The sequence below is a fragment of the Sciurus carolinensis genome, chromosome 17 (genome assembly GCF_902686445.1).
Source record: "Sciurus carolinensis chromosome 17, mSciCar1.2, whole genome shotgun sequence".
Classification (NCBI taxonomy): domain Eukaryota; kingdom Metazoa; phylum Chordata; class Mammalia; order Rodentia; family Sciuridae; genus Sciurus; species Sciurus carolinensis.
In genome coordinates this window covers 56,164,208-56,177,816 of record NC_062229.1, presented here as the reverse complement: position 1 = coordinate 56,177,816, position 13,609 = coordinate 56,164,208, and the positions used below count along the sequence as shown (strand labels likewise).

Below are 13,609 nucleotides of genomic sequence, written 5' to 3'. Positions count from 1 at the left end.
GGTCACACAGAAAGAAAGATCTGAGGGCTATGAGTTTTCTGTCAGACTCAGGACTCTGAACAGGAACCTTGGAAGGCAGGGCACAAAGCAGCGTAAAACATGCAACATGGCACTGACATTGACAAAGAAGGGGACGATCAGCATGACGATGGCCAGTTTCAGGTCTGGGTTTTCAATGGGATTCAGTAGGGCCACCTGTAAAGAGAAGCAGACACAGTGAGGTGGGGGAACACAGGGACAGGGCCCAGGGCTTAGCTTAGGCACTCCTCCAGAGTGATGGGAACAGTTCTCAGTCCCTTGGCTGCAGTCCCCCAGATCTGACTGTAAACAAGGGATTCTGTGATGAGCAGTTAGTGCCTTCACAACTCTCCCCTGTTGTGAACTTGCAAAGTACAGTGTGCTTACAACCACTGAGCCAGAGCCAAGCAGTGGAGAGGGTCCTAAGCCTCTGGTAGGGAGTACAGGCTTTGGGGAATCAGAGGGAGGAAGTTCAGTGAATACTCATTAGAGACATGAGTATTCAGGTGCCAGACCACCTTCTAGCAGAAATCCTGTACTCTAATCATCCTGGTTTATTTCCTAAAAATAAGACCCAGCTAAAGATAAAACCAAAGGGAGGCCAAGAGCTGAGCCACTTGTTCTGGAAGACCCAGGCAGTTTCATGTAGGGATGAGCATATCTATGCAACACTGGGGTAAGGGGTCCAAAGGCCAGAGCAGGTGGAACCCATGGCCTCACCAGGGATTTGGCAGGATGGGGGACATAGATCATGAAAGCTGCCTATGGTACCAAATGGCTCAGTTAAACCACTGGTCAAGACAGATGTGGGAGGAGGACATTTGGAAACTGAGAGACAGAGTTGCAGTGTCTGAAGACTAATCAGATGGTTAGCAGCCCATGGGCAGGGACTATATTTTCATTAGGTCAGTATATCCCCAGGCTTAATGTAGAGTAGATACTGTGTCCATGGAAAGGATAGATGCCATTTAAAAGAATGACAACTTTAATAATAATCTTACGAAGAGCTGCCATATCAGATCAAGTCTGAGGTCCACTCATGGAGTTAAAACAAAAATTTGGTTTTCTAACAGGGCTGTGGCATGCAGATGGTGGAAGAAGTCCTGAGCAAGGACTACTAGAGCAGGGATAGGAGGCAAACCTTTTTCCACTGAAGTATGAGGAGGACTATGAAGACGATGGACTTTTCAAAGATCATGATCACGATGTAAAGGGCGCACTGCCCAAACCAGGCCCCACACTGCAGAGGGTCTCCTGCAGGGACAAGTGGGCGCTCAGTCACACAGGTTCAGCATCCAAGTGAGAAGACCCCCTAGCCAACACCCCCACTGCGCCTCCTGAGCCCTCACGTTCCATCACATCCAGAACCTTGAGTCCATAGGTTTATAGTAAGCTTCCCACCAAGGCCCTAAAAATCACCCTATCCCTAACAGACAAATGCGATATTTTAAAATCTGGGAATTCCTAATTTGGAAATACCAAATTGGTCTTCCTTTCAAGAGATTCTAAGGTAGAACTGAAAGGCCCTAAAGTTAGTGAGTGCTTATGGCTGGAGTTCAAGCAGACTGGCTCTCTGTCTGCTGGCAGCAGAAGCTTGTGAAGCAAGACTGCTATTATAGTGCACTGTTGATTTTTCCAGTGATCGGTGCTATCCTTCCTTTCCTCTGTCCATGAGCAGACGGACGTCACAAAGGCAGGAATCAACCTCTTTGTTTGTCTCCTATTTTTTTTACCTCCTATCCCTTATCCTACTTACTTCCTGGCCATCTCCACTGCCCTCAGCAGAAATCTGACCTAGGAGGAATTCAGAGTCCACTGTCTCATATGAGTGACCCCCAAACACCCCGGCTAAGGACAAGAGAAGAGAGAAGCCTTCAAGGCCAAGTTGATGAGCTCAGGTCTGGGGCTGTGATGAGGGCCGATCTTTGATCCCATTACCATGATTGAGAAACTGAAAGGCCCCACAGCCCATGGTGAGGGACACTCAGGCCCTGAAGCACACCTAGAATGCTTCAAAAGGGACTTGGTGAAGGGTGGAGGACCTGCCAGTCCTTCTAGGAAATGATCTTCTGATATGCATATCCCAGGGATAGGCCCCTGGGAGTCACCCAGGTCTCCCTTACATTGGAGACCTGAGGATGGTGGGTGTGGGGAAGGACACCAGGTTGCCCTGGAAGCTCTGTCTAAATACTGTTGGCCAGAACAGAGGAGGAGAGTAACATTTCAGGAGAGGCAAAATACAGGCTTTGAGGAGAAAATTTGGCCCAAAGAGAAATCTCCAGCTTCTCACTGAGTCTACTGTTTCCCTGGCAATCCTTGTTCAGGCACCCATGCCCCAGGCCCCTGGCCTTGCCCAGGCATGCCACTGTTCTCAGGGGAAACACAAGAGAATGCCTTATGTAACTGTAATGGACAGAATACCAGTCCATTCCCTTTTCTGGAAAACACCAGAGAAGGGTGGTAGAAAGCCTGTAGAAATGCATCAGCCACCTCTTCTGAGTCCTTCCTGCCTGTTTTCACCTTTTCTACAAGACATTAGAGCCTCTTCCCTTGGCTGCAAATGGAGTTTTGCAATGCTTCCAGTAAACCACCTGACCTTATTGAGAAAAGTTCCCCAAAACAGCAGATGAAAATATTTGCTCCATTAAGTAAGACTAGGGATACAGAAACAGCATGTACCACTGGGAAATGTCTCTAAATTGAGACTGGTGTGTCTGAAAGTCAGCAGAGCAAGTGACATCATTTACGTACCATCAAAAGGACGCCCACTTGCTTCAAGTATGTTCACTCTATTTACTATTAAGCTGTGAGTGACTGACAAGAGGAAACACTTTCCTCCCATCTGCATCTGCCTCCTTTCTGATTTTCTGCTGTACACCTGAGCTGCTGCCATCTTTTGTTTCAATTTCACTGCTAAAATAAGAAAGTTCAAAACCACAGTGAAAAGAGAAAAAAGTGCCCATTATCCTGCTCTGACATACTGCCTCCTGTGTGTCAGACCACATGTCACCACAGCCCGGATGAGTGCACACACACCTGTTTGTTTGCTCATTTCTGTTTCCCTTGGTTCTCTGAAATGCTCCTTAAGAGTCTTGTCTGAAAAGGACACACATAATAGGCGTGGTCAATGTGTCCTCCTTCTGATTGCACTGGAGAACCTCAGGAACACAGGTTTTGGCTTTGGTAAATTATTTCCTCTGAATAAGTTGTAGGAATAGGAGCCAAAAGGAGGCTTCTGCAAAGGATGGGGTGGGCAGCAAAGCCCAGAAACCCAGTGCCCATGGGCATAGACGTCATTTTCAGGGAGAGAGCAGTCTGGTCATCAGAATGCAGACAACACGTATCACCCAAATATACTTGCCCCCAGACATAAGTGTGGCTTATTCCCCAAGTCCAGTGACCTTCTCTTCCAGGAACCAAGCAAGTTACCTAGAAAACAAGCTCCTTTTCTTTATAACTTGAGCTATGGAGCTACTACCTTAAATGGATGGGCAGGCTTACAGGCATGATAGGCAGAATAATGGTCCACAAAGATGTTCACATCGTAATTCCTGGAACCTATGACTACGTCATGTTACCTAACAGGGGGGGAATGATGGTTGCCAATGGAATTAAGGCTGCTTATCAGCTGTCTTTCAGATAGGAAGAGGGCAGAAGGTGTAACTCAGTGGTAGAACACTTGCTTGCATGTATAAGGATCTGAGTTGAATCTGTAGTATCACAAAGACAAACAAAAAGATTCAAAAAAATTTTTTAAATATACGGAGAGTTTTCATAGTGCACAGTTGAGCCCAGTGTAATCATAGGGGCACTTGAAAGTAGAAGGTGGCAGCAGAAGGTCAGAGAAAGGTCAGAGTCAGAGAAAGGTCAGAGTAGTGTGATGTGAGACAAACCTGACCTTGAAGACAGGAGGAAAGCCACAAGCCAAGGAATACAGACAAACTTGGGAGGCTGCAAAGGGCAACACAACAATCTCCCCTACCATTTCTGGAAGTATCTGGCCCTATTGACATATTGATTTTAGTTCAAGACAATCATGTAGGATTTCTGATGGATAGAACTAAATGGTAATCAATTTGTGTTGCTTTAAGTCACTGAAGTCCATATTAATTTGTTATAACAGCAACAGAAAACAACAGAAATTGACAACTAGAAAACAACAGTAACAAGACTCTGGGAAGGGAAGCCCTCAATGGTCCTGATAAAGGGCAGCTTTCTCTGGAGATAGCTGGCTTGAAAACTTAGGTTCCCAAAGGCAGTGGCTGAGTCAAGGCAAGGGGCCCAGGGAGGCCAAGTGGCCTGAGGAGGAGGTGTATACACAGCCATTGCCCTCCTCCTTTTCCTTCAACTCTTAGGGATGGACACACAAAACCTGTTAGGGAATGAGGGCCTCCTAATGCCTACTGTATCAGACCTGACATGCACTCCCAGGTCACACAGCTGACTGAAGGGGTCTACCTTAGCTCGGTCAGCTAGTTGAGTCGAGAGCCTTTGGAAGGGATCTCAACAGTAAGGAAGGATGAGTGCTAACTGTGGAGGTGGTCAGAGGGTTTGCGTATTTAAGTGGAGGGCACGAGGTCCCCAATCACCTACTACCTAGGGAAGTTTTGCGTGTCACCTGACTCCTCTATACCTTATCTATAATCAGGGATAATGCGACAGTAGTCCATATGTACTGTGGTCCATTTCTGTCCTACAAGCTGAGGAACTGATGACTTGGGGAGTCTCAGAAATCTTCCCTGGAGCCCCAGGAGGCACATGCAGTGTGCTGGACACTATCTTAAGTCAGTGACTCATCAGGCATCAAGTGACAGGGCTAAGAAAAGCCCTCTCCTGAGCTCATCTCCCCTCCATGGGGACAAACAATTACTTAAGATTTCTAGAAATACCTGAGGGCATTCACAGCCAGTTCCACAAATCAGTTGCCCTGTCAATCTCTTAGAGATCTCCAGCTGTCTAGAAGTGAGTGGTCCCTGGGCCTACAGCCATGAGCTTTAGGGGAGGTATGACCAATATAAGAAGAGTGCAGATCTGGAATTCCATCCACACTCCCTCCCTCCCTCCCTCCTGTTCTGTGTGCCCTCTCATGGCAAAGGTTCCAATGCTGCTGCTCCAACTGAAAAGAGGAGTTCCTGCCTACAGACAGCAAGGCCAGTTGGGACAGTGGCAAAGAACTGATGTTACCTCTTAACCCTGTCCTGACCCTCCAGAGGGAAGTGATGGCCCAACAAGAGCACCTCATCAGCAGCCCCTGTTGGCACATCCAGCTGTTTCTCTTGCTCATAGCCAGCATGAGAGCAGCTTGTTACCAAGGCTGTATCCAACAGGATCTGATGAGATGAGCCAGCATGCATAAGTTATTTGTTTTAAGCTCTGTCTCTGGCTGAAGATGGACCTTGTGACTTTGGAGACTGGGACATCCAGATGCTAGGTGGAGCACAAGCAGCTGGGAGAAAACAAGGCAACTTGGCCTCAGGAGGACAGATCTCCCAGACCTGGCTTTGTGAGTTCCACTCTAACAGTGGGATGGCCTCGTGACCAGATAAGCACAGGTGTGCAGCAGGAGGGACAGGGAAAGTTTGGTAGGAATGAGGTGACCTTACAGTCGTACAGGAGGGATTAGTGGTCTCCCTGAATTTAGGGTATCTCCTGGCTCCTGCCACTTTCCCTGGCACCAAGGCAAGAGCCTTGGCAATGAAATGGGCACCCACACACACTCAGGAAGATGTTGCTCAGACCCCAAAACCAGCCCTTCCACCACACAAATGGCCACCCACTCCCACATCTTCTCTGGAGCCATCACCTGGTGGGCACCACCTCACACCAGCCAGTGTTCAGGGCACATTACCATATTCACCAAAACGCAGGGATTCCCACTGCTGCCACTCCACCAAGACACTGACAGCACGCACTCCCACATAGATGAGCAGCATGCCCACAGTGGCATCCAGGAGGAAGTTGATGAGGTACCTGTGAGGAGAGAGCACATAAGCACAATCAGGATACAAAAGCCACTGAGCTAGGCCCTAGGTACAGGGCTTACCAGAGTTAGAGGTCAAGCCTGATGGAGGTACAGCCTGAGAAGAAGCTGACTGACCCAGCATTTTTCTCTGACCCCATGTTTTTTCTGGTCTTGTTTTCAGAGGGGTTGGTAGCCTTGAATGTGCCCATGTAAGAGGCTGCAAAGGGTGTGGCTCTTACTTCCAGGTCCCTGACAAGGGGCTAAAGTTAATAACTTGAGGGAGGGGTAAGAGAGGGACAAAATGCTTAAAAAGTGAAAAAGTGTTCCTGTCAGGCCAAGACTGAAGAGATGACAGAGTTTCCGACATGGTGAGGAACTCACCATGAAACACTGACAAAAAAAAAAGGTCCATCTGATGATTCTGATGATTCTGTCTACTCTCTGATGGTCCTGCCCACGTGAGGTCCTGCAACAGTGCTGCTGCCCCAAGGCAGTTCTGGAAAATGTCTCCAGGGTTTCTTAGGCAAAGAGGGCAGAGCCATGTGGTCCTTGCTCATCCTGTGTATAAAGACGCGCAAGCAATGCTTTTACTTTTTTTTTTTTTTTTTTATTGTACACAAATGGGATACATGTTGTTTCTCTATTTATACATGGCGTAAAGGCATACCATTTGTGTAATCATAAATTTACATAGGGTAATGTTTGATTCATTCTGTTATTTTTTTCCCTTCCCCCCACCCCTCCCACCCCTCTTTCCCTCTATACAGTCCTTCCTTCCTCCATTCTTGCCCCCCTCCCTAAACCTAACTTTAACCCTAACACTAACTCTTCCCACCCCACATTATGTGTCCTCATCCACTTATTAGCGATATCATTCTTCCTTTGGTTTTTTGAGATTGGCTTATCTCACTTAGCATGATATTCTCCAGTTTCATCCATTTGCCTGCAAATGCCATAATTTTATCATTCTTTATGGCAGAGTAATATTCCATTGTATATATATATATACACCACATTTTCTTTATCCATTCATCAATTGAAGGACATCTAGGTTGGTTCCACAATCTGGCTATTGTGAACTGAGCAGCTATGAACATTGATGTGGCTGTATCTCTGTAATATGCTGATTTTAAATCCTTTGGGTATAGGCCAAAGAGTGAGATAGCTGGGTCAAATGGTGGTTCCATTCCAAGTTTTCTAAGGAGTCTCCATACTGCTTTCCAGAGTGGCTGCACTAATTTGCAGCCCCACCAGCAATGTATGAGTGTACCTTTCTCCCCACATCCTCGTCAACACCTGTTGTTGCTTATATTCTTGATAATCGCCATTCTAATTGGGGTGAGATGGAATCTTAGGGTGGTTTTGATTTGCATTTCTCTTATTACTAGAGATGTTGAACATTTTTCCATATGTTTGTTGATTGCTTGTATATCTTCTTCTGTGAAGTGTCTATTCATTTCCTTAGCCCATTTGTTGATTGGATTACTTGCATTCTTGGTGTAGAGTTTTTTGAGTTCTTTATAGATTCTGGAGATTAGTGCTCTATCTGAAGTATGATTGGCAAAGATTTTCTCCCACTCTGTAGGCTCTTTCTTCGCATTGCTGATAGTTTCCTTTGCTGAGAGAAAGCTTTTTAGTTTGAATCTATCCCAGTTATTAATTCTTGCTTTTATTTCTTGTGCTATGGGAGACCTGTTGAGGAAGTCTGGTCCTAAGCCGACATGTTGAAGCTCTGGACCTACTTTTTCTTCTATAAGATGCAAGGTCTCTGGTCTGATTCCGAGATCCTTAATCCATTTTGAGTTTAGTTTCGTGCATGGTGAGAGATATGGGTTTAGTTTCATTCTGTTGCATATGGATTTCCAATTCTCCCAGCACCATTTGTTGAAGAGGCTAACTTTTCTCCATTGCATATTTTTGGCCCCTTTGTCTAGTATGAGAAAATTGTATTTATTTGGGTTTGTGTCCGTGTCCTCTATTCTGTACCATTGATCCACCTTTCTATTTTGGTACCAATACCATGCCGTTTTTGTTACTATTGCTTTGTAGTAGAGTTGAAGATCTGGTATTGCGATACCCCCTGCTTCACTCTTTCTGCCAAGGATTGCTTTAGCTATTCTGGGTTTTTTATTCTTCCAGATGAATTTCATAATTTCTTGTTCTATTTCTGTAAGGTACATCATTGGGATTTTAATTGGAATTGCACTGAATCTGTATAGCACTTTTGGTAGTATGGCCATTTTGACAATATTAATTCTTCCTATCCAAGAACATGGGAGATCTTTCCATCTTCTGAGGTTTTCTTTAATTTCTTTCTTTAGTGTTCTGTAGTTCTCATTGTAGAGGTCTTTCACCTCTTTTGTGAGATTGATTCCCAAGTATTTTATTTTTTTCGAAGCTATTGTGAATGGGGTAGTTTTCCTAATTTCTCTTTCTGAAGATTCATCGCTTATGTATAGAAATGCCTTAGATTTATGTTCATTGATCTTATATCCCGCTACTTTACTGAATTCACTTATGAGATCTAACAGTTTTCTGGTGGAATTTCCTGGTTCCTCTAAGTATACAATCATATCATCAGCAAATAGGGATAGTTTGAGTTCTTCTTTTCCTATTCGTATCCCTTTAATTTCTTTGGTCTGTCTAATTGCTCTGGCTAGAGTTTCAAGGACAATATTGAATAGAAGTGGTGAAAGAGGGCATCCCTGCCTTGTTCCAGTTTTTAGAGGGAATGCTTTCAATTTTTCACCATTTAGAATAATATTAGCCCTGGGCTTAGCGTAGATGGCCTTTACAATGTTAAGGAATGTTCCCACTATCCCTATTTTTTCTAGTGTTTTGAGCATGAAGGGATGCTGTATTTTATCAAATGCTTTTTCTGCATCTATTGAAATAATCATGTGATTCTTGACTTTAAGTCTATTGATATGGTGAATGACATTTATTGATTTCCTGATGTTGAACCAACCTTGCATCCCTGGGATGAAACCCACTTGATCATGGTGCAGTATCTTTTTAATATGTTTTTGTATGCGATTTGCTAAAATTTTGTTGAGAATTTTTGCGTCGATGTTCATTAAGGATATTGGTCTGAAATTTTCTTTCCTTGATGTGTCTCTGTCTGGTTTAGGTATCAGGGTAATATTGGCTTCATAGAATGAGTTTGGGAGGGTTCCCTCCTCTTCTATTTTATGGAATACTTTGAGAAGTATTGGAATAAGCTCTTCTTTAAAGGTTTTGTAGAACTCGGCTGAGAACCCATCTGGTCCTGGATTTTCTTTGTTGGTAGGCTTTTGATGAGTTCTTCTATTTCATTACTTGAAATTGGTCTATTTAAATTGTGTATGTCCTCCTCGTTCAGTTTAGGCAATTCATATGTCTCTAGAAACCTGTTGATGTCTTCGAAATTTTCTATTTTGTTGGAGTATGGATTTTCAAAATAGCTTCTAATTATGTTTTGTATTTCAGTCGTGTCTGTTGTGATATTTCCTTGTTCATTCCGAATTTTAGTGATTTGGGTTTTCTCTCGTCTTCTCTTTGTTAGTGTGGCTAAAGGTTTATCAATTTTATTTTTTCGAAGAACCAACTATTTATTTTGTCAATTTTTTGTATTGTTTCTTTTGTTTCAATTTCGTTGATTTCAGCTCTGAGTTTGACTATTTCCTGTCTTCTACTACTTTTGGTGTTGGTCTGTTCTTCTTTTTCTAGGGCTTTGAGCTGTAGTGTTAGGTCGTTTTTTTTTTGAGTTTTACTTCTTTTATTAAATGCGCTCCATGAAATAAATTTTCCTCTAAGTACTGCTTTCATAGTGTCCCAGAGATTTTGATATGATGTTTCTTTGTTCTCGTTTACCTCTAAGAATTTTTTAATTTCCTTCCTAATATCTTTTGTTATCCATTCATCATATAATAGCATATTGTTTAATCTCCAGGTGTTGGAGTAGTTTCTGTTTTTTACTCTTTCATTTATTTCTAACTTCAATCCATTATGATCTGATAGAATACAAGGTAGTGTCTCTATCTTCTTGTATTTGCTGACATTAGCTTTGTGGCATAATATATGGTCTATTTTAGAGAAGGATCCATGTGCTGCTGAGAAGAAAGTGTATTCGCTCTTGGTTGGATGGTATATTCTATAAATGTCTGTTAAGTCTAAATTATTGATTGTATTATTGAGATCTATGGTTTCTTTGTTCAATTTTTGTTTGGAAGATCTGTCCAGTGGTGAGAGAGGCGTGTTAAAATCACCTAGTATTATTGTGTTATGGTCTATTTGGTTTCTAAAATTGAGAAGGATTTGTTTAACATACATGGATGAGCCACTGTTTGGGGCATAGATGTTTATGATTGTTATATCTTGCTGATTCATGCTTCCCTTAAGCAGTATGAAATGTCCTTCCTTATCCCTTCTGACTAACATTGGCTTGAAGTCCACATTATCTGAAATGAGGATGGATACCCCAGCTTTTTTGCTGAGTCCATGTGCATGGTATGTTTTTCCCCATCCTTTCACCTTTAGTCTATGGGTATCTCTTTCTATGAGGTGAGTCTCTTGCAGGCAACATATTGTTGGATCTTTCTTTTTAATCCAATCCGCCAGTCTATGTCTTTTGATTGATGAATTCAGGCCATTAACATTCAGGGTTATTATTGAGATATGATTTGTATTCCTGGTCATTTGGTTCATATTTAAAATTTTATTTATTTATTTATTTATTTTTTGACACATCTTGGTTCCTCCTTTGACAGTTCCTTTAGGATAATTCCTCCCTTTGCTGATTTGCTTCTTTGTTTTTTATTTCTTCCTCATGAAATATATTGCCAAGAATGTTCTGTAATGCTGGCTTTCTTTTTGTAAATTCTTTTAGCTTTTGTTTATCATGGAAAGATTTTATTTCATCGCCAAATTTGAAGGTAAGCTTTGCTGGGTATAAGATTCTTGGTTGGCATCCATTTTCTTTCAGAGCTTGAAAAATGTTGTTCCAGGCCCTTCTAGCTTTTAAGGTCTGGATTGAAAAATCTGCTGATATCCGTATTGGTTTCCCCCTGAATGTAATTTGGTTCTTTTCTCTTACAGTCTTTAAAATTCTGTCTTTATTTTGTATGTTAGGTATTTTCATTATAATGTGCCTTGGTGTGGGTCTGTTGTAATTTTGTGTATTTGGAGTCCTATAAGCCTCTTGGACTTGATTTCCCATTTCATTCTTCAGATTTGGGAAATTTTCTGATATTATTTCATTGAATAGATTGTTCATTCCTTTGGTTTGTTTCTCTAAGCCTTCCTCAATCCCAATAATTCTCAAATTTGGCCTTTTCATGATATCCCATAGTTCTTGCAGATTCTGTTCATGATTTCTTACCATCTTCTCTGTTTGTTCAACTTTGTTTTTGAGGTTAAATATTTTGTCTTCAATATCTGAAGTTCTGTCTTCCAGGTGTTCTATCCTATTGGTTATGCTTTCTATGGAGTTCTTAATTTGGTTTATTGTTTCCTTCATTTCAAGGATTTCTGTTTGGTTTTTTTTCAATATCTCTAACTCTTTATTGAAATGATCTTTTGCTTCCTGAATTTGCTCTGTTAACTGTCGATTGGTGCGATCATTCAATGCCTGTATTTGCTCTTTCATCTCATCATTCAATGCCTGCATTTGCTCTTTCATCTCATCGTTTGCTTCCCTAATCATTTTAATTATGTACATTCTGAACTCCCTTTCTGTCATTTCTTCTGCCATGCTGTCATTGGATTCTACTGATGTAACATCTAGATTTGTTTGGGGCATTTTCTTCCCTTGTTTTCTCATATTGTTCAGGAATCAGTGGGTCATTAAGATATTGCAGATTTCCTCTATCGACTTATAATGTCCCTGAAGATTGCTAGTATATCCCCTTTTATCCTTCAGTAGCCTGAAGTCTTGGAGGAAGTTGATAATGCGGAGCTCCACGAAGAAGCTGCCTTTCTAGGGTGGTGACCCTCAGGTGGCGTATATTCCCTGCTAGTGGTCAGAGGTGTCTCCACTTGTTGACCAATGGTCATCCAACGGGGAACTAGGCTGCGGGCTGAGGCAAGGCCTGTTTGTGCCTGTGTCTCTGGTTTTACTGTCCCTGTGGGAAAACCTCTCCCGGTAGGGAAGACTCACTCGGTGGGAACATCTCGCTGGTCAGTTCCCCTCCTAGAGGTTCCCCTCAATCTACAACTACCACCTGGGCTGGGCTGTCTTCCTCTGCAACGTTCCCAGGGGCCCGGACCTACCTCCTGGGCCTGGGAGCCTCACCCTCCGCAGGCGAGTCTCCTTAGGCTGCCTCTCCCAGATAATCTGCCCACAGTCCTGGAAACTTCGCTCCACCCCTAGGCGTGTCTCTGTGCGGCTCTTCCAGCAAGAAGCCACCTAGCTCCTGGGACCCTACTCTGCACCTAATCGCCTGGCTATGCGGCCCCTCCTCTGAGCTGCCACCTGGAGCCCCGTACAATAGCTCCAATACCCAGAGACCCGCCACACAACTCCTCCACCGGACAGCAGCCCGGTTTCCGACGCAGTCACTAGGAGTCCAAGCAACTCACTTCGCGTCTCCTCCTCCCGCCAACCTCCTGTGCCCTAGGCAGTCACTCCAAGCCCAACTGACCCGCCCTGTTCCTCCTCCTCCTCCTCGGGGTAGCCCCCCGGGTGTTCAGGGGTGGTGGCTCCTAGACCAAGCGACCCGCCGCGCTTCTCCTCTCCTCCGGAGAACCCCCCGGTGTTCGGAAGCAGTCGTTCTGAGTTCAAACAGCTCGCCACGCAGCTCCTCCTCTGGCAACTGATGCAGTCACTCCTAGACCAAGTGACCCACCTCGCTTCTCCTCTTCCTCCGGGCAAACCCCCGGTGTTCAGAGCGATTACTCTGAGTCTAAACAGCTCACCACGCAGCTCCTCCTTAGGCAGCCACCCGGAGCCCCAGTGGTTGCTCCGAGTCCAAGCGCTGTGCTGAGTTGTCCCAGTTGTCCGTGTTTACCGCTCCAGCGGGGGGAGGGGCGTCTCGCCGAGCAACTCTACTTCACAAAGTTCCCTGCGTTCTGGGGCTACCGCCCCATCCGGGACGCCTCCCCAACGGGAGAGACTCACCCGCCGGCTTTGAGTTGGTCCCAAGTCTCTCACTATCTCCTCTTTTGAATCCTGCGTCCTGGAGCAACGTGAAATGCAGCCGCCCTCTAGCTGCTTTTACTCTTTAAAGAGAGTTTTATCCCCCTGCAACAAGGTCAGAGGATTGGAGGTAGAAGGAGAGGACCAGGAGGCATGCCCACCAGGAGGCGTGGCCACATGTTCTGTTAAGATCTATTTCCACTGGACTGACACAAAACTCTTTCCCTCACCAAGGCAAGGCCCTTTACCCACCTGCCCTCCTTCAAGGACCCTGAACCCAGATCCAGTTGAGCACTGCTGACCACAGGCCCTTGTTCTCTATTGCAAACAAAGTGGAAGGTAAGGTCACTGCGTCAGGTACTGATCACTGTGATACCACATGGCTCTGACAACCCTGCAGATAAACTCCAGGACACTGAGAGACCTAGTTGCAGTGTTTTGAGCTTCCACAGCTTGAGACACTTTATGGGGATTCCTGGTCCTTCACCCCAACCCCAGCTTGCACTTCAGTGATG

General features: G+C 44.3%; 1 protein-coding gene across 3 annotated transcripts in view; it reads right to left on the bottom strand.

Annotated features, from left to right (window-relative positions):
- Window positions 1–13,609, bottom strand: part of Stimate (STIM activating enhancer) — a 59,260-nt gene that overhangs the window by 6,254 nt on the left and 39,397 nt on the right. For all 3 annotated transcript variants that reach the window (XR_007105685.1, XM_047530651.1, XM_047530650.1), the window contains exons 4-6: window positions 5,867–5,988; window positions 1,160–1,272; window positions 118–195 (exon numbers count right to left, since the gene is read on the bottom strand). Coding sequence is in view for 2 of the 3 variants with exons in the window: in XM_047530651.1 (XP_047386607.1) it covers window positions 118–195; window positions 1,160–1,272; window positions 5,867–5,988 (313 nt within the window). In the remaining variant the exon portion in view is untranslated. The remainder of the gene's footprint in view (window positions 1–117; window positions 196–1,159; window positions 1,273–5,866; window positions 5,989–13,609) is intronic.